Below are 20,182 nucleotides of genomic sequence, written 5' to 3'. Positions count from 1 at the left end.
CCCCTTGTGCACTTCATTCAGATGACAGCTCTTTGCTGTCTCTGGATGAAACGGTTGGCAAAATATGCCAAGGGCACACAGACACTCTCCCTCACTCTCCCCTGCCCCAACTTCTGCTGCAGCATTGCTGCAAATTGTAGTTGTCAGTGGGGGAGCACGCTCATCAGGGGACTCCAGCCATAATCACTATAAAGGGGATGCATATATCTAAGTCCTGGATGCTCCCTAATATCAGATCACAGCAGGGACTGAACTAATACCCATGTTCCCTCTCCTGAAAATGTGAAGACCCGCTGAGAAATCACAAATGAGAGGCTCTGACAATGCTCCCGACCTCTCAGGACAAGAGGCAGCCAAAGCATCGGTCCCCAAAGGCGCCTGCCCTCGCAATACTGTTGGGACCAGGCTCGCCGTGGGAGCCACGTCGTGAGCAAGCAGCAAGCGCCAACAAAGATCCTCCTGCCTTCATCTCTACAGCTGTTGAAAATGGCCCCGCGCACAAAGGGCAGTGTCCTCATTAAATTTCGTGGAGGGTTGCCATGTGGCCAGCAGAAATTTTGTTTTGTTTTATTTCGGTAAGCGGCGCGGTAATATATTCACCACCTCCGAACGTAATGGGGTGACAGATGGGAGCTGGGCTCTGGCTTTCATGGGAAAGGCTCCTCTCAGCAGGGAGGCAGTAAGTTTCCCACCTAATCTTCTGTAACCTTCAGACTGCTAACAACTGTAAGAAGCAAAGCAATGGGTAGTTATTAAATTAATGACTTCATCCCCAAGCCGGTAATAAATATTTTACCGTTTTATCTCTCCACCCTGTAGACTGCTCTAGACAGACTAGACTGTTTATTAATCTAGCTTCTGGATTTATGTTATTTAATTGCTAAACAGCCTCAGCATGGTTGGGCTGGATTATTAAATGTTGAAGCCCAAGAAGAAGTCCTCCGGCAAATGGCAAAACCTGAAGAGCAGATCCTTGATCTTGGCCTTGATGAGCTTCAGGCCAAAACCAGCTCCCCTGTGGTTCTAAGGCCAGGTTAGCCCCTGTTTGAGTCCGACCATTTGGCCATTGCCTCATGCTTAGCTTGGGTGGACGCTGGGACTCGCTGGAATTAAGGAAGAGGCAAGGAAAAGTTTTGGCATCTCCTGGCTTTAATAAGGGCATCCTGGAGTTAACTGTGGCCACAATGCTGTAGGGTCGGACATCATATCTTAGCGTAGATCGGTCCTCCCGGTGTGGTCCAGCCCTTCATGCTCATCCTGGAGCTCAGGCAGAGCGTATGTCCTTGCTCTATCCCTTCATGGCTTGTGTTGCTTCAGATCATCACAGATAGTCACTGACATTCAAACAAAAGAGCGTTGCAGTTATATAAATGAAAGCAGGCTTTAATGGCTGTTGTACTTCCTTGTTGACAGGGTCGAAAATGTCTTTAAATCTGATACTACCATTTTTACAACAATTGGTGATTTATTCATCCCACTGAAAGAAGGGGATGAAGGCATCTGGAATAACGAGAGCTGTTTGCCTGAAGAATGCATCATCCGCATGCTTTCCTACAGCCTCAATCCCACGAGCCCTTCTGTACGAAGTGGAAGGTCGTTTCAGGATATATCTTCTCATAAAAGTGTAGGAGAAGCGAGTGTGTTAACAAGTGCGGGCCAGAGCCTTTAATCCAGCCAAGCGATGCTCAGTGCTGGTTGGGAGGGGAGCAGTTTCCAGCCGGGGGCTGCTCCATTGGCTGCAGTGTCATCTCCAGCCCATCCCATTGCTCCCCAGCCTCAGCATCATCTCCCCGGGGCCCAAGGAAGGTGAATTCAAGGCCAAATGGCAGCTCTGAAGAGCAAAATTACCTTCTCTCCCCAGTAACCTGATGGAGAACAAGGCAGCCCCTTCCTGACCACCCAGCTGCGCGTTCTTTGGGACACCTTGGTCGCGGGAGCAGGGTGAGAAGGACCGAGCTTTGAGACTTTACCCAGAGGAGCTCTGGGGCAGGGGGACCAAAAGTCAGAAAAAAATGCATGAGGCTGGGAAAGAAATGCCTTTCTGCACACAGCCGAAAGCCATCGCCGGAGCTCGTGGCTCTCGGGGAGAGGCTAGGTAAATGTTGACAAGTGGAAGGTACCACTTGAGCAGAAGAACGGAGGGATGGGTCGTTAGCAGCTTTTAACAATTAACAGTGGCATCAGTGAAGCCGAATGATGCTCTCGAGGTGTTTAGAAACAACCACATGCTGACAAGTATCTTTTCCCTTGCATCCTTGAAGCAAAAGACCCGCTCTCTGCCGTTCAGCTCTCACCCTACGCGTGTTGGAGGAGGCTTAAGAGCTCTCCTAAGCACACCTATAAACTGACAGTGTACCATCTTAAACCAATTCAATTCCCTTCCCTGCGATAAAGGACGCCAGTTCAGAGAAGATAACATCTCACAGTGATGGCTCCCAAAGCTGCAATTTAACACAAATCTAACCGCTCTATTATACAGCACAGCCAATTCGTTAAGAAAGGACAAGCGAGCACGTCTATTAGCTCTATCGTCATAATCAAATATTGGCACAAGGAACTGCTTGACGGTGCAAAGTCTAGTGAAACCCCCCATAAAACAATTATGTGCCCTTCAGAAGAACAACATGCCAGCCAGTTTAGGTGAACCATTGAGTGAGTCAGTCGCCCCATTTTTCTCCTTTTAAGACGTGCAGCCCTTTGCGGAGAGGACAAAACCCCATCAACTCTAAGTTGTGTCCAGCAAAGCCTCAAAGAGACCTTGTCCTTGGGGCTCCTGCTCCACAGCTCCTGGGAAGTCTGGGCTCAGTCTCCAGCAGTCCTCGCTCCCAAGGGTGATTCTGCTCAAGCTTTTGGGACCACATGGCCAGGGCATCCAGAGCAGGGCCTAAATCTGACTGCTCAGAGAGAGGAAAGCCAGAGGCTGATAGAAGAACCTGGAGAAAGAGCGCAGGCAGAGGCAGGAGGAGTGCTTACCTTGGGCAGAGCCCAGGAGTGCTGCAGCGGAGTCTCCGGCTTGTCTCAACATGAGACTCGTGCCTCTGCGCGCGGATGGTCAGGAAAGTTCAGCTCAGTTAAGTAGCAAATTGAATTTCTTGGTGATGGACCTGCCTGAAATTCCCATTCGACCCATCTCACTCAGCTCCAAATGGCCTTAATACGATTTACCTTATTTCACCTTGGAAACTACAGCTACGGCACAGCAAAACTGAATTTTGGCAACTTCAGAAATGACGTCTCCAAAGCAGAGACCGTTGAGAAATTCTCTTCATTTCCACCACTTCAAAACATAAACTCTTTTGCCCAGTGAAAAACGCTCCATTCTTCCAGGAAGGTAATCTGTGAACATCGCGGTCAGGCAGATAGGAGCGAGGAAACCTTGTTGACAAAAACAAGCCGTCTCCCGGCATTTTAGCTAAACCTCAGAGATCAATTTGGCAAAGCCTTTTTGTACATCCAAGAAGGGAAAGCATCCGTCTCCATGTCCCATCCCAGGGCTGGCATCTCCTGCACCGCTCCCGATGGCACCTCCTCTGCTTGCACGTCGCCTGTGGGAGCACGAAGCCACGAAGTCCCGGGGATGCCGAGTTCTGGGGGTGCAGGATGCAACCCCTGCCCGGAGGAACGCTGCCTGCAGCCCTCCTGCCGCGGGGAAGGGGCTCCAGCAACCGACGAAACGAATACCTGCCTTCACTTGGACTTTTGATTCTCCCCATCATGGCACTAGCGGGTTTTAGGCACCCGCTTGGCCGGATGGTGACAACCCCTTATTTTTCAAAGCCTTCAGAGATACCAAAGCTAAAGCCCTCCCAGATCGCCCAGTTTAGTAGGTGGGAAGAGCCAGGTTTGGGGTGGCCGCAGGTCCGAGGTGGGGGGACACGCCGACCCTCCAGGCCACGGTGCAGGAGCGAGGATGAAGCCCACCGGGGACACGTCGGGGACGTTGGCAGCAGCTCGAAGAAAGACCATAGGAACTAAAGTCACAAACAGAACTGGGTTTTATTATGAAATAACCGTGCCAGTACATAAGGAAGTTCTGTCTGCAAAATACATTTCCTGAGGAAAGTAGATCACAGTATTCGTTTTCACAGAATAACATGTAGCCTGCTATAACTTTCAATGTGACTCTTTATTATTTAAATATTAACAGTATTCCTTCACATAAACAAGTACTCAGTCATCACATAACCGACACACAAACGACAAAATAAATATACAACAAGAGCACAGTTCATTTTTTTCCCCGACTTAAATATTAAATAAATAATAAATACAGAATTTTCATTTACTGTTATCAGTGCCTGAAACAATATGAATGAAAAAGAAAAGAAAAACTGAAAAAGTCTCTCTTCCCCTGGTGCCCCTGCCCCCGCAAAAAAACAAACCAAAAAATTATCAAAATGTCTCGGTTATAAAATATCTTTAAAAAAATTCCCATCGTTAAAAGAATAAATAACAAAATATATAAAAAATAACTTGGTTGCATCAAAATTACAAGTAGGAGTTGTAGATAGGGTTTTTTTCTTTTTTTTCTTTTTTTTTGGAATATCATTTTTTATGGTCAAAAGTTTTAATTTTTAACTTTTTTTTGCTTCTTTTATCTTCTTTTCTATGGTGCGGTGTCCAGTTCAAAATAAGTATAAAATTAATAAATAAAAAAGTTAAATAAATAGCAAAAAGTTAACATAAGTTGTTGTAAATATAAATTACATACATCTTGCCAAAATTAAATAATTTACAGGATAATTAAACTAACTACTTTTTTTTTTTTTTCCTCTCTTTCTTCCAGGAAGTGCAATTTTTCTACTTTTAAATACTAACTGAATTGCAGTCACAATCAATTTGGACTCTATTTACATGTTAAGAACATTGTGTTTTTAACACCTCAATTTTTTTTTTTTTCCTTTCCCTTTCTTTTGTATTTTTGCACTTGGAATGGGTTCTAAAATAAGTGAACTCATGGAGTCTGATCCTGCAAACACTTAAGTACGTGAGTAAACCCACCCACGCCAGGTGCCCTATTGAACTCAACGGGGGAACCCACACGAGTCAAGTCGCTCGTGAGCTTCGAGGCCGGATCCGGTGGCCGCTGCAATTGCTGGGAAGCTTTCCATTGACTTCTCCGAATCGCAGATTATGCCCTAAATATCTGCAGGATTGGGCTCGAAACGACACCACAGTCTTGCCTTTAGTATGGGTCAGCAAAATCCTTCCCCACTCTGCCTGCCCCGCCGCCCGGAGGGATGCGGAATGCGGGATGCAGATGCATCCCGCCCTGGGACCCCACGGGGGGGGGTTTGCCCCCCTCCGCTTCCCAAATGTTTGCAGCAAGGGGGACAGCGAGCTCCGGACAGGAGCGAACGTGGGGAAGAGCAAACCCACGGGGGGACAGCCGGCTGGCTCCACGCACGATGGAGCGGGTGCTGGAGAGCAGCGTCGCAAAGACATTCATAGAGTTGTTCTTTAAGTGCACAGTGGGCTGCGTGTACCGAGCTGCTTACAGAATGCTTCTTTGGAAGAATACCCAATACCTGAATACTTTTTTTTTTTTTTTTTTTAACTTTTTTTTTTTGTTTTTGCAGAATGGCGCTTGCGCTGTGATTTTGCGCAAAACGTAGAACACCAAACCAAAAAATACCCATTGCCCTGTGGATATCTGTAAGAAATCAACTACTGATTCACGGTAGGTAAGCACTTTGCTGGCCATCAATTAACATCTCTCTTTTTGTTGGTTTTCGTTTCTTTTTTTTTTTTTTTGTTCATCGCAATCTCAAACGTTCTCTGGCATTGATGTATGATCTCTGGACTGGCAGTACTGCGCCACTGTAAGGATGATCACAATAATGAAAAGAACCAGAACTGTCATCAAACAGACTTCCAAAAAATCATATACACCGGACCATGACACATTAAAGAATTCTTCTGTATGAAATATCTGGTATTGGCCTATTCATAATAACTATTCTCATATTTAAGACAGACAAAGGAATACTGTAGTTGCAAACTCCAAAAGCTTCCCTGAGAACCTTTTTTCCATTGCGCTTTCCACTGGAGATCCAGAACTGCTCTTCAGATTTCTTTCAGAAAATAAAAATAAGCTACTTTATAATACTTCAGAGTTCCCATGCCCAGTGGATATCTGAACACTTCGGGGTTGGGAGGCCCAGCACAGGTTCAGATTTACAGGTAGCTTGCAGCTCCAGCACTTGTAGCAACATAGAACATAATTCATGTGTGAGTAGGTGATCTGGACATACGACCATAGACAACATGAGGGTTTAAGCCAGTCATACACTAGTCTTGGATCAGACAAGACCCTGTTCTTGTAACGTTTTCACTCTTGGATCAACTCTGCAAGAGCATGGCAACTCATGAAAGATGCCTGCTCTTCACCAGCTACCAAGCCCCGTAGCCTACTGGAGAATTTAACCTTCCATCCTGATCTACCTCGTGGTCCAGGTAGAAAAATCCCACTTTTCTCAAGAAGGTCCAAAGTTAAGTAAACGAGAACATCGAGTTCGATCAGTTCCACGTCTCAGAAATGGCCTCTTGGTTACATTTTGGTCCTTTTTTTTTTTTTTTTTTTTTTTTTTTCATTCATTAAACAAGTTTTCTAACTTGTAAACCTGAATACTTGGAGGGAAAGTTCCACCTTACAGTCTGTTCGCTTGCTTGTCTCCATCCCGCAGCGCTAAACCTGGATGCCCTTGACAGCTTGCTTGATGCTCTCCAGCAGGTCCTTGTTCTCTGGGTTCTGGTAGCACTCCTGGTTGGTGTACATGTCGGTCAACGTGTTCACGTACGCATCGAAGTTCTGCTCGCTAATTGGCTCCTGCAGCCAAAAAAGCCAAATAAAAGTGTTAGCCGTAGAGCAGGAAGAGGCTGAGATGTTTCTTTGCAATTAATTGTCTGTGTATGTACCAAGAGCCCAAGGTCTACACGTCGGAGCCTTTTTGCGTGTGGTACTGCACATATGGGATCTCATCGTGCAACCCTCATCCTGCCAGGTCTTAACTGGGTCCTTAATTTTATGCATTGGCCTCATGGAACTATTAACAGGGTCAGGTTAAGCGCGTGCAGGCAGTTTGACAGGCTTGAGGCTGAATTAAGCCATGGAAATGAAGGGCTGGAGGACAAGAGGACTGCTGAAACATCACGGAAGGAATCAAAGGCAAAGTTAGGACACAAGCCCGGTCACCTTGGGCTCGCGTCTGCCCACGCCAGCACGGTGCTGCAGTACAGATTTTGCTTTTGAGGGGCATTGTGGAAACCTTGCAAGTATCTAACTTGGAGTTAATGGGGATAAAAGAAAGGGAGAAGAAAGAAAAAGAACAGGAATAAAATGAGCATACAAGTCTCGTGGGCATTATTTAATTGGAGTTGCCTGAAACCTTGAAAAAATATTTGCTGAACAGTTTATTTGACCTTTATGTGTCAAATACTTTACAAAAAAGCACTCAGCGAGCGGTTTTCTGCCAGTTGGGCAGCTGGGTGAATACTATCCAAAACTGCTCTGCTGGAGGATGGCTTCTCTCCAACCAGCCTGAATTTAAATACAAACCCCAATGAAAAGGATTCCCCCCCCCAAAAAAAATGATGGCAGAAAAAATAAATCAAAAGCTCATTCCTCTGATCATTGCGATGGTCTTTATGAGTTGTAAGAGGACAGCTTCCCCAACAACGCGAGCCCCCCCCCACACACCTGGTTTTGACAACAGTAATTACATTCCTGGGAACAGAGAGAAGGTAATTAATAGCCTTTTGTGGTTTTACTATTTTAATGCAGTCTTTTCATTTTGCAGTAATTCTATGGTAACATGCTGTGGGCTGTTAGACCTTGTTAAATTAAACAAAATACACTCTCTTTAAGAATGCTATTCTTTGGCTGCCAGCTATTCAAAACTGAATTGAAACTACCTACATTATAATAGGAGCTGTAAGATCTTTCTGACGTTGAAATCCAATCCCTCCTGATCTCTGCTTGTGCTGTCTTAGCCTAAAAGGTGCTGGGTGCCCTTGATAAAGTTTCCTATTTTGTGATAATGCTCCCAGATGTAATGAGACAGAACAATAGTTACAAAGGGAGATCAGCAGAAAATGACAACAAAAGGGAGATATAACGCAAGCTTCAGAGATAAGGCGAAAGTACTGATCTTATAAAGGACTCGTAGGTGTATGTAGAGAAATTCTCCCACTCTTTAATTGTACATAAGCCTTATCGTGACCAGGGTTTGGCATGGCCCCCTCGATCACGCTGGCTGGAGCGAGCGCTGTCAAAGTTTCTTACCATGTGCGGAAGGCGGATATTGGCAAGACTTTGGATTAGAGCCTGGCTCAACCCTGAGAGCTCCAGGAACAGGGCTTCGTTTTGCTCCTCTATGATTTTGTTTTCCTCCTCAATGTTCTTCAGGTTCTTCTCCATGGTGGAGATCTGCAGAGCAAGGAGGACAGCAGAGTTACCAGCCCTCAAGCAACGGCACCCACCACCACCGATCCGAGGGCACGCGTCCGAGGACACAAACCTGCGACTGCAGTTTCACCATGGCTGCTTCCATCTCCGAGTTAGACTCGTTCAGCTCACTGATCTCCTTGTTCAGCTGCTTGATCTCTTCATCGTTCTCCAGAACTGCAGGAGAGAAGGTCACGGCCAAGTCAGCAGACGCTTGTGGGAAAAGCAAAAATGTTGGGCTTTCTGCTGAGCCCATCCTGTTGCAGAGACATCACCACTCACAAAGTCCTCACCTTTGCTTTTACATCCTCTAAACAGGATGCACATCTCACCTGGTTTTTTACTTCTTTCATTTTTTTGGTAGCATTTTTAGCATCATGGTTCAATGTTAATTTATAGGTCAATATGTAAATGCAAAAGCCAACGACAGCATAGCAGTTGGAGTCCAGCACCTCCACGCACCCTGCAAGGTTGATTGCCCTGAAAACTCAGGTCATTCTCTCCAGTCCTGAGTTTGGGGAGATGCCATTTAAACAACTAATGCATGTCTTGATTAGAATTTACGAGGTTCATAAAATAAAGCAATATTTCTAGCAGAGTGCAGGTATTTATAGGCTCCAAACTATGTAAGTATTCAAGTAAAATGCCTGAACCTTGTCAAATACCACAGAAACCTCAGTAATAGCGCTGGAAATGCAAAGTGCCATCACTAACAAAATTCCAGATCCAGAAATATCTGCAGAATTAAAAGCCCTGAATAGGTGAAAATTGCTGAATGACTGCAAGGGATTTGTAAAAATATCAGTGAATATTTCAAAAAATATCTCAATTTCAGCATTAATTCTTTTTGCCTGGAATTTCATTATGGAAACTCCTTCTTTATTGTTTCACCTGCTCCCTCCCAGTGTGTCATTTGGGGAGTGGTGCCGGTATCATGCCACCCCCAAAATCCAAGCAGCCTGAGAAATGGGTGTTTATAGCACATGGTAAGCTTGCAAATCTGAGACCAGATTTCAGTTGTTGCAACCTCCTCAGTCTGCAAAGAAAAAGATATAGGGGCTCAATACCCTGACACACCTGCAAGGCAAAGGGAGTGAAAATCCTTACCATCGCTGGTCTTGAACTTTGTGTTGAGAATTTCATCCCCTGAGAGTTTTCCTTTCTTCCCAGCAAACGTAGCTCTTGGACACCCTGACAAACTGAAAAGCAAGTAAAAATGGGTTTCATAAGCTCTCAGTATTTATAGGTGCTTATGTTCCCAACAAGAGCATGTACCATTTGGTGGAGTTCATGCTGCGAGACAGTTCTTCTAAAAGCTTTTTATGGTACAGAGGAAATTGCTTTATGAATAATGCCGCAAAACTCCCCGTTTATAAAGCAAGAGCAATTTTCTCTGAACAAAGATTAAAAAACACATTGTTTCTTAGAAGAGAGGGCATTACAGGTGAGGAAGGTGAGACAAGTCTGGCTGGTTTGGGCGTCAAACCCCCTGTTTGGGGTGCCCAAGTCCTGTCCTGGCTTACTCATGGAAGGACGTTATATTATCAATTTTCATGATTTTGCCCAATCCACATCTCACCATTGCAATATTAAAACAACTACGCATTTTCTTCTATGCAGAAAGCTCCAACCTTGGAGCAACCTGACTGAGGTCAGCATCAAAAGCACCAGCTATTGAGCCTTGCATGAAGAGCTGAACGATGCTCAAGCAGCATCTACAGGCAGGTAGGTGAGTCCATGGCAATGTTATCACACTCCTGGTGATTTCAGTCCTGTGATTTACCTTCTGTGAGTGAGGAAGCTCCCGTTGGCATGGCCGGAGCCGTCGCAGCCAGGGGTTGGGCAGGTCGGGCCTTCGTTCTTCAACGACTTCCAGGAAAACGAGGAGCCGTTGAGCGATCCTTCCTTCTGCCTGCGGGCTGCGAGAGGGCACCCTGATGCGCTCCGGTGAGAGGCGTATTTGCCGCTGATGTGTCCAAGCCCAACACAGCCAGGAACCGGACACCTGGGCACAGGGAATTACCAGAAATTACAGCATGGGAATGAAGAGGGTAGTAAGAAAATTAGGGATGAGCAGGAATGAGGAAGCCTGGGAAGCGAGCTTTCACATTTGGGGATCTCATCTGGACCTTATGTGGTAGATGCTTAGTTGTTGGAAATGGCAGACAGGAAATTAAGAGCTACAGCTGCCCCTTCAAAAGAGCCCAAGAGAACCAAGGTAAACCCTGCAAGAGGGAAAGACTGTGGAGGTCATATCACACTCACACTTGCAGCAAAAGCAAGTCCCAGTGGTGTCCCAAAGTGTGTTTGGTGCCTCATCGAGGGCAAAGACGGCAGGTTGGGCTGCCTGACTTTGGATCCCCATGTAAACCAAGGCTGACATGCTCATATCGAACTGTCACACATTTACAGCCAGCTCTGCCCGGTGTTACTGCTGAGGAACCCAGGGTCATCAACTTTATCACCCTACACTAGCACGGTCAATGCAATCTAGGAGCACTGTCTGTGCCCACGGGGACACGACCCTTCGCCGTGGACCAGTCCCTGAGCCAGGAGCCGGTCAGGATGCAACCTGCGCACCAAGAAGCTGCAAACCTGTAAGGAGGGCGTCCGAGGGGTTTCTGAGCCCGTACCCCATCAGACAGGACGAATAAACACTCTGGCTACCGAGAGATCAACCTGCGCTCGAAGGGGATAAAAGTGGGAATTACCGCCAAGGCGGTGCACGAGCCCGCCTGCTCCTGTGCTTCTGCCATCATTTATGGCCGGTTCAGGCAGACGGGAGCTGCGAGGGGTGTCATGGAAGCGCTGACACAACTTGTGCTAATTGCCAAGAGGATGAGTGCCTCTAAAAGGCACCTCTTTCCTCCCCGCTCGCAAACTCCCCGCCTAATGGCATAATCACTAAATTCAGCTGTTCGACAAAGCCCAGCGTATCTATTAAGGTTTCTGCTGTGGTTTGCATTTGTTTAAAGATGCTAGTCAATTATAAATACAGTTAAAAGTTCATTACTCAAGGGAGGTTGCTCTAAAAAAGGGAAGGTGGAAGTAGGTAAGAAATGGCCAAAATAACCCCGTGTCCTCGATTTGAAAGCAATTAGGGACTTCAAGTTTCCCTAGCAAAATATCCACTGAGCTGCTCCTGAAAATCGCAAGCTGCGTTTCACCGCAGAAATGATTACCCTGATTGTTTACATTTCGTACAAAAGGGAGATGACAGCAGAAGGGGGGAGCTGTACACCCAGCCTTTTCCCAAGACAATTTGAAAAATGCTGATCTCGATTTTAATCAGCTGCAAATGCAGCACAATTCACTTATAATATCCCTGCCAGCAGGATCCTCAGTAAATTCATAACATCATTGCTTTTATATGATCACGAGCAAATTACTAAATCCTCAGGAGGAAAAGCGGGGGCGGGGGGAAACAGCGAGAGAGAGAGAGACAAACCCCAGCATTTAGTATGCAGCAGTTACGGTCCAACCGTTACATATTTTACGCCGTTAATTTAACTTTCATTACATTTTCATTGTTAAAAAATAAACCAGAGCCTTATTGTGCAGAACAGCTGGCTTGGACTTTTTTTTTTTTTTAATTATTATTATTTAACGGAAGCACCAGTAGCGTTTGATCAATTAGGCAGCCGTGGATGCTTCTCTTTTATGCCAGGGCTGGGCTGAAGGTTGAGGTGATCTGTTCAATCACGTCTGTAGCAAATTACTTGAAGGATGAACAACAAAACCAACAGGGACTAAATGACTTTCTCCTCAGTGGCGATGAGCAAAACTCGGCCGGGTTCCAAGTGGTGCTCGGTGCAGACGGAGGATGGATTTAGAGCCAAATCTCCTTAAGGCAAACCCACGCCGGGCACACCTTGCCGCAGGAGGCAGAACACGAGTTTTCCAAGGGCTGGGGGAAGGCGGCAGCGAAGGGATCGTTGTACCGTCTTGTTCTGCACGTCTCAGAGGGGCTTCTGCTCCTCCTGGGCGTACTGGAGGAGCAGGGGGTGCTGGCTGTGCCGTGGGGTGTTGGGGAATGCCTTCACGTCCTCATGCCACAGAGACCCTCGGAGCCCACCCGGCACTGCCTGCACCCGCGCCCATGGTCCCGCTGCTGACGGAGCAGCAGAACCACAACCAGCCTCCAAGGCTAGTCTGGGGGTGGACGGCATCAGCTTTCTAGGAATCAGAAAATCCCAGTTCTGATGATGCTCCAACCCTATTTCTTGCCACTTTAGCTTCCCAGCATTTGCACCTTTAGGGTGGACTAGGAGAGACCCAGTCCCTGGTGAGGATGCTGGAGGGGGGACCACTGGTTCTGCTGGGGATGCTCTGACAGCTCGTCTCCCGTTCCTATACAAGCCCCAGCTGCACCATAACAAAACAGCCATAAAAAAAGCCCCTTTCTCCTTGCACTGGGAAACACTCTCATTGCAGAAAAACAGCACTGGGGGAGCCTCTTGGCACATCCCTGACTGGTCCCAGCCCCAAATGGGGCAGGCAAGGATGAGCAAAGCCACAGCTTCCCCAGCCCTGCAGGGCACGTGTCCCTGGGGAAAACGTGGAGAGGGACGACCTCCCAACCTCGGGCCTCCGACTGCAGGAAAAGAAGCAAACGTGCATCAGCCGGCAGTTGCACGACAGCATTTGCTCCTTGTCCTTTCCTTCACTGTGTCACTGGTTAACAGCACAGCGTTACAATGCCACCAGCAATTTAGTGTGTTTGAGCCAAAAAAAAAGGCTTTTCTCCCACAGATTCTCGAGTAGGTTGCTTAATTTTTAATAAACTCTGCTAACTCTTGCTAATTATCACACGGCTCATTTAACTGGGAGGCTTTCCTTCCTGTAGACTGAAGAGTAAGAACAGAGCAGATGGCTCAAATATCATCTTTTTCTTAAAGGTCCTTCCCCCGGCTGGCACATCCCAGTTTCCCACAGCCCCCGCGGGGTTCTTCCGCTCCCACTGGTTCTCGCTCCGGCTCAGCCTCTGCTCCAGGGCAAAACCCAGGGACACGGAGGTATTCACCTCCACTCTTCTGCAAGGACAAGACCTGCCCTAGGACTAAAATGAGGAAAAAAAAGGATGCATTTGGGGACAGTCTGCTGAGCCAAAGGGGTTTGGGCAGATATGCCAGCACTCATGGGCATCCAGAAGCTCTTGGAGGGGGTTGAGAAGTTTTCCCATGTTTCTTTTTATCCCCCTCCACATGCATTTGCTGGATGAGTGGACAGGCTCTGGAAAGCCCGGGGATGCTCTGTGTTAAGAAAAAATAGGATCCTGGAGTCAGTGCTGGCCCCAGCCCCACTGTAAAGCCTTTGATGTCCTGTAGCTGCACAAGGGGTCGAGACACAGATCCTGAACCTTGCGTCAGGCCCTGGACGCTGAGCCCGTGATGCTCCGGCTTGCTAAAAGTCAGGACAAACGGATTTCACAGCAAATGTAAAGCTCCTGAGGCAGACTAAGGGATTTAAAATCTCTGTTCCCAGTAGGAATAAACCCCCTGGGATGTTTTGAAAAATTCAGCCTGAGGCAGCAGAGAAAGGCTTTCTCAGTTCGCTTTGAATATTCAACTGTGGCAAAGACTCTACAAAACACATTTTATTCAGGGTTACTGGATCCTGACCTGGCTCAGTGATGGATAGTTTCTATTTCTACCGTGTTCCTGGGAGTTAAGCAAGCCCACCGGCAGCCCTCACCTGCCCATTGCTGCCTGAAAACCTGCAACGTTTCACTTGACTGTGGGGTTTTACCATCATTTACAACACTGGTGGGTTTTTTTAGGAATTATATAAAGCACAGGTAGTGCCCTACCAGCCTACCTTCTGCATCGGCAAAAACAAGTAAGAAAAAATACACCATTACCTCCCCCACTGCTCAATTTTCCAATCAAATTTCCAAATCGCAACACCATTTTGGGGATCAGGGAAAAATTCCCCCAAAACCAGCGGAAAAGCTTTGGCAGCACCTGCTCCAGCGCGGGATGGATGCTGCTCCCCTGTGTAAATCTGTGCAAGGCAAAGGGGATAGAGCGCAAGGCTCCACTCGGGAGTTATCTCCAGACTTACTTCATCAGCTCCGGGTCTTCTTTATCATCCTTTGTTGGGGTGATCTTGATCCCACTTTTCTTGGCACGAGGGCAGCCTGACAGACTGTGGTTAAAAAGAGAAGAAAGGCCTGTCTCACTGGCAGAATCACTGCATTTGCTATTCCCCTGCTTCAGTCATCTTTCCCTTGAATCTGGCACAGAGTTTTTGATCTCTCTCGTTTTGCAGCTTCACATCACGAGGAGAAGTCAGGAGAAAAAAAAAAATTAAAAAATTGAGGGAAATGGACAGTAATTAATGGTGTCTAGATAAGAAGATATCTGCTAACAGCCTGCAAAGTTTAATGGAATTGTTGAAATAGAAGGCTCAGATCTCTGCTATTAATGCTCTAAAGTGATAATAGAAGTCATAAATAGGTGGCATTATTAACAGGAACATTGCATCAGCTAAAATCTGACCCTTTGTCTTTTATTCTGTTGAAGGGAGCTTCTAATCAGATGCTGGAAACATTAAAAAAAAAAAAAAAAAAAGAGAAGTCAGATTAAAGAGATGAAAATAGGCTTCAGTTGTCAGTAACATTAATGTTTTATTCAGAACTTTACAACTCTGCCCACTGCAGGGGGAAAAAAAAAAAAAAAAAAAGAAACCAAACAGAAAGAGGCTACAGAGAAAATAATTTAAGGGAGATCTTACCTTCTATGCGATGCATAATTTCCTGTTATGTGACCAGAGCCATCACAACCAGGAGTAGGGCACCTGCGGAGGAAAGGGAGGCTCAGATTAGCCTGGGGATGCGAGCAGAGAATCGACGGTTTGCGACAGCTCATTTCAAAGAGAAATCTAGGGACTGTCAACAGAGAAGCAGGTTTTTTCTTCCTGCCCGTTCTCCCTCCATAGGAACAAGGTCTGGTCTGTAATATCCATGGCACCAATGTCGATGCGTTGCTGCATGCATGTCGGCGTTGGAGAGGACCATCAGTGGGAAGAGAGATGAGGATGTTGGGAGCGTGATGGGTGGCTGCTCTCCAGCAGAGGGACCCTCACAAAGGGGACAGCTCAGGACATGATAATGAGCCAAAAAAAGACCTCCAGGACAGTGGGTACAGCAGTACAGACAGATGGTACAGCAGGTACCATCCAGGGCCATTGGGCTGGATGTGAGCATAGACAAGAAACCAGAAAAATCACCTACACCTCCGGACAATGGGGCCACCTTGGCCACCACCAAGAGGAATCCCAACAGAAGGGCTCAGCTTAGGTCTGGGTGACTTGGGAAGGGGCTAATCTCACTGCGGCTGATGGAAAGTAATGAAGGAATAGGAGGAAAAAGGTCAGGTTAACCTCGGGTCTCCTCCTTCCCTAACACCACGGGCAAGGGACACGGGGGTCTGCATGGGGACCGCTGCCTGCGGGGCCTCGGCTTGGGGATCACCAGGTCACCGCGTACGGTGCACCAGCAGCTTTTGGTGCTTCGGCGCAAAATCTGCCCCTCAGTCCTCAGCCGGTGCCGTTACAAAGGGGTCTTTGAAGATGCAGCCCTGATCATGCGTTTGAAGGTAAACATCCAGCGCTCTGGGACGTGATTGAAAGCGAAGCCTGGAGAATACTTCTGTGATCACACAAACCGGCACAAAGGCTAGCGGGGGCTGCGAGCCCTGCCGAGCGGCGGCGAAGATAATGGCACGAGTTAAACACCGCATCATTAAGGGCACAGAAGCGAGAAAGGTGAGGGGATATGAAGTACCACGAGCACAAAGATCTGCTCCGAATGCTGTAGGTGACGCGGCGGACATAAAAGTTGTCATGGGGACAAGGAAGAGAGGCGAGGAGTGCTCACCGAGGATGTGCGCGCCAGCTTGCCAATTAGCCAGGGCTGTTTAAGTCAAGTGATTAGGACAGGGGGGAGGAAATCCACGGTGGGATGAGCGGGAGATGCTGAGCCACTCGCTTCTGAGCCGGAGCGAGCAAAGCTCACAGCACGGCCGCAAGCTTGCAAAATGCCCTTTCGCTTTGGGGGAGGAATTTGCTGTGCCCCCACTTTTTCGATCCCCATTTTTCAAGCCACCGGTGCCTGCTTTGGTACCACTGGTTGGTACCCCACAGCAGAGCAGGGATTGATGTGTAAATGCACGGTGTCTCCAGGACACCCCAGTGAACTGATGGGCAACACTTGGTGGTGCACGGGCAGCCTCTGAGGCCGATGCTTTTGGGAAAGCTCATGCCTGACCTGGGCAATGGTATAGCTGGGGTGCTCTGGCCCTGAGAGTCAGTGGAGCAATGATTTCCACAGATGCCTTTAGTTTTGCGGCTTGGAAAATAGCCTTTTAAAAAGTCCTCGGTTTTTTTTTCAAAAAAAATTAAAAGTTTTCACCTTGCCACAGCCCCGGGGGCCGGGTTGGGATTTGCGGGTCATTGAATAGGCTCCGTTGGTGAAAAAAATTGGCACCTCACCCAGGGTGGGAGAATAGTGACACGTCCTGGTCCCAGAGGGGTGGTAGGGACACTAAGTCAGGACCAAGGCTCAGCATGCTCAGACCCAGGAAAACATAATGCTCGTAGGTCTGGTGCAGTAAGAGAAGGGACACATCCAGCAGGACCTCGATGAGGGTGCCAATTCTCTAAATCATTTAGAAATTACAGGTTTAGGAGATGACTGTGACATTTCCCTGTTATACGCTGTTAAAGTAGAAAGCAAAACTATTTCTTTGTTGTTCTAGCTTCAGGGTGGGATGAGATTATGAAAATGCTAACACCAAACTCCTTTTGCCTTTCAGGACTTTTAAAGAGGGGAGAGAAATGATTTGATTTTTATTTTTAATTATCTGGAGACAAATCATACCGACAGAGACCTTTTATTGCATGTTCCAGCCTGGAGCTGTTTTTTTTTATATCAGGCATATTAACCCCTGAAATAGAATTTATAATAGAAACACTGACATAGCCTTATCTGAAGTTGTGAAAAGCTATGACTGCGCTATCTGTAATATCTCCAAATCCTCTTCCCTTCCTCCCTCCTCAGCTCCCATCCTCACCAGGACAGAAGAAAAAAAGCAGTACTTGGGAAATAACAATAAAAAGCTTTGTTTTGGCCAGAAGTCTCCTGGTTTATATAGTATTTTGATAAAAAGCGCTGACATCGGATGCCCAAGGGTTGCAGGGCACACTACACAGCGAGGCTCGGCGTGATGCTCGGTCTCAGGGACGACCCTGTTTGCTTTTTCTCTGGGCCCTTACTGGAAATGGGCACTGTTCCTGAGAGCTTTTAATATCTTTAACACTAATTGCCTGATCACTGGGCTATTCTTTAAGGCTGTTGGAGAAACACCAGTTCAGCAAAGCTCTCTTAAGAGGTTCTTTCAAAATGTATATCGTCTATAATGCATGATTAAGTGTACTTAGCACTAATCATGCGAGTCCTTTCTATCCACTAGCATATTCTATTAATATCAACTAATCCAGCTACTTTTTCCACCTCTGTGATAAGGAGCAGGCAGCTAATGGACATTTTTCCTGGCACCAGCACCTGCATCAGTGGTGGGGTGCAGAGCAGTCCTGGACCCACGCTGCCCTCCGGGCCACCAAAAAGGGATTTGGGACTTTACCAATCACCTTAATGACCAAAGGGGCTCCCACCTGATTCTACTACAGGTCCAAACATCACTGATTGCATACAGGACACAGGGCATTTTTATTTTTTTTTTCATGGGGAGCCTGTGCAATGTGAAGTCGCCCATGAGGTTTTACTCTCAGTAGAGCCTCTTCAGTTATAGTTATGAATATCTCAGCGTCTAAATAATCCTGAAACTGGATTCAGCAAAGCAGGGAGCTCAGAGGAGAATCGGCCTCCAAAGGTAGGCTGGCTCCATGGAAGAGATGTCGAAAAAAATTTCACAATTAGCTTTCCCCCAAAGATGCAGGTTGGGTGGAAGAGAGTTAGGGCCCCCCCAGTGTCTCCATCTATTTTAAATACAATTTCTATTAAAACTTTCTTTGGAGGAGGCAACCTAAGAGAAGGGAAACCTTCTTGTGAAGAATAAGCTCCTGCTGAAAATGAGGACTTTTGGTAAGACAGCAGCAAAGCTGAACACAGGATTCAGAGGAAGATATTTGAATGAAAATGCCAAAACCAGGTTCCTCCCTTCAGGAGCAGAAAGGGGAACACAGAAATTCAGGTCCCCATCAGCCCTTTGCCACTGGCTCAGGATCCAGCCTCACCAAGCATTTACTTGCTCCCTCTTTTATTCCCTGACAAACCAATCTCCCATGGAAGTGAATAGGAACCCCTGTCACTACATCCCGAATGGCCCCTAAAATTTAGCATAAAATTATCATCCCAGGTTCTCCAGAGGAGTTGGCTTTGCTATGTCCTGGTGGTATTTTCCCAGCTGTGTGTCTACCCAAAAATAAAGCGTGTGCCTTTATCTAGGCTTTGGATTATTTGAGAGACGGACAAAAATGTTGAATGAAAAGGGTTATGGCACAAACTAGGGAACAAGAGCTTGGGAAAAGATGCCAAATGAGAAAGAAAATAGCATGTGTCTACAGTGCCCAAAGGAAAGCTGCCAGGGGTCCAGGTCATTTCTGATCACTGCCGTGATCCCCCCCTCCCCAAAATAAGCCTTCCTCCGTGCCATTGCCTCTTCTCAACACGGCAGCTGGAGGCTGGAGTCCACCAGAGCTCCTTGCAGGTGGATTTTGATCGGCTCTTTGAAATGAGAAGGGAGGGGATGGAAAAGCAAAAGCAGAGCAAAAGGAGGGGGGGCAGAAAGGGAGAAGAGAGAAAAAAGGGTGGAAAAAAAGAAAAAAAAGGAGTTCCAAGTTGAGCGCAAACATACTTGAGGTCAGCAGAGTGGGCAGCCATGAGGTTTCTGAGGCTCTTGTCAGCAAGAGGACAACCAGAAAGGCTGAAAGAGAAGAGATGGAATATCTGGATAAGCAAAAAAAAAAAAAAAAAAAGGAAAAAAGGAAAAAGAAAAAGGGCCAGGGCGTGGGGAGGGAGAGGGGCAACAGAAGGTGGGGAGGAAACAGAACCAAACTATCCACATGGTCAAAAAATATACTCAAAGAAATAAAAAGTTGTCTTTCAAGTCCCAACCATGAAAAAAAGTTCAACCCACCTGCGGTGAGAGGCATAGTTTCCCGTTATGTGTCCGCTGCCATCACAGCCTGGGGTTGGGCAACTGGGCAACAACAACAATAACAACAACGAGTGTAAGTGCTGGAAAGGAATGGATTCACCCGAGAGCCACGGATCTGCAAAGCCAGCTGAGCCCCCCTCGGGGTCTGTCTGCGGGGGGCTCAGCCCAGCCCTGGACCCCTTACACCGGCTCCTTCCATCGGACCTCGGCAGGAGTTTGTACGTTTGCATGCAAATAAACCATCTGTTTCCCTTGCAGCTCCCCTTCCTCCCTTTTTTGTTCCCAAAAGATCACAAGGATCCTGAAAAAAAATTGAAAAAATTTACGCCAAATGTGAAGAAAATGTTCAAAATACGTAGCTGCTTGGTTTGCTCGGCAGCAGTGCGAGACTTAAAGCAGCCTGCTGGGTGGCATGAACGAACAGGCATGAACACCACTGTCTTGATGCTGCCAATTTGGATGATTTCTGCAATACTGAAGCACTGGCTGCGGGAATCAGCTTATTCCCTGCAAGCGTCAGATTTCAGCTTTCTGAATTGATTCCCCGCCCCCCCCC

The 20,182-nt window shown here is 47.0% G+C and overlaps 1 protein-coding gene across 1 annotated transcript in view; it reads right to left on the bottom strand.

The window, feature by feature from the left end:
- Positions 1-6,573: 6,573 nt before the first annotated feature.
- Positions 6,574-20,182, bottom strand: part of MYT1 (myelin transcription factor 1) — a 34,062-nt gene continuing 20,453 nt past the window's right edge. The window contains exons 13-21 of the mRNA XM_010569495.1: positions 19,606-19,668; positions 19,324-19,392; positions 15,182-15,244; positions 14,510-14,593; positions 10,230-10,451; positions 9,554-9,645; positions 8,520-8,623; positions 8,285-8,428; positions 6,574-6,829 (exon numbers count right to left, since the gene is read on the bottom strand). Coding sequence (XP_010567797.1) covers positions 6,689-6,829; positions 8,285-8,428; positions 8,520-8,623; positions 9,554-9,645; positions 10,230-10,451; positions 14,510-14,593; positions 15,182-15,244; positions 19,324-19,392; positions 19,606-19,668 — 982 coding nt within the window. The 3' untranslated portion in view covers positions 6,574-6,688. The remainder of the gene's footprint in view (positions 6,830-8,284; positions 8,429-8,519; positions 8,624-9,553; positions 9,646-10,229; positions 10,452-14,509; positions 14,594-15,181; positions 15,245-19,323; positions 19,393-19,605; positions 19,669-20,182) is intronic.

The sequence above is a fragment of the Haliaeetus leucocephalus genome, unplaced genomic scaffold (assembly GCF_000737465.1).
Source record: "Haliaeetus leucocephalus isolate CR32 unplaced genomic scaffold, Haliaeetus_leucocephalus-4.0 Scaffold273, whole genome shotgun sequence".
Lineage (NCBI taxonomy): Eukaryota > Metazoa > Chordata > Aves > Accipitriformes > Accipitridae > Haliaeetus > Haliaeetus leucocephalus.
Note: the sequence above shows the minus strand (reverse complement) of the source record. Positions and strands in the feature narration are given on the sequence as shown.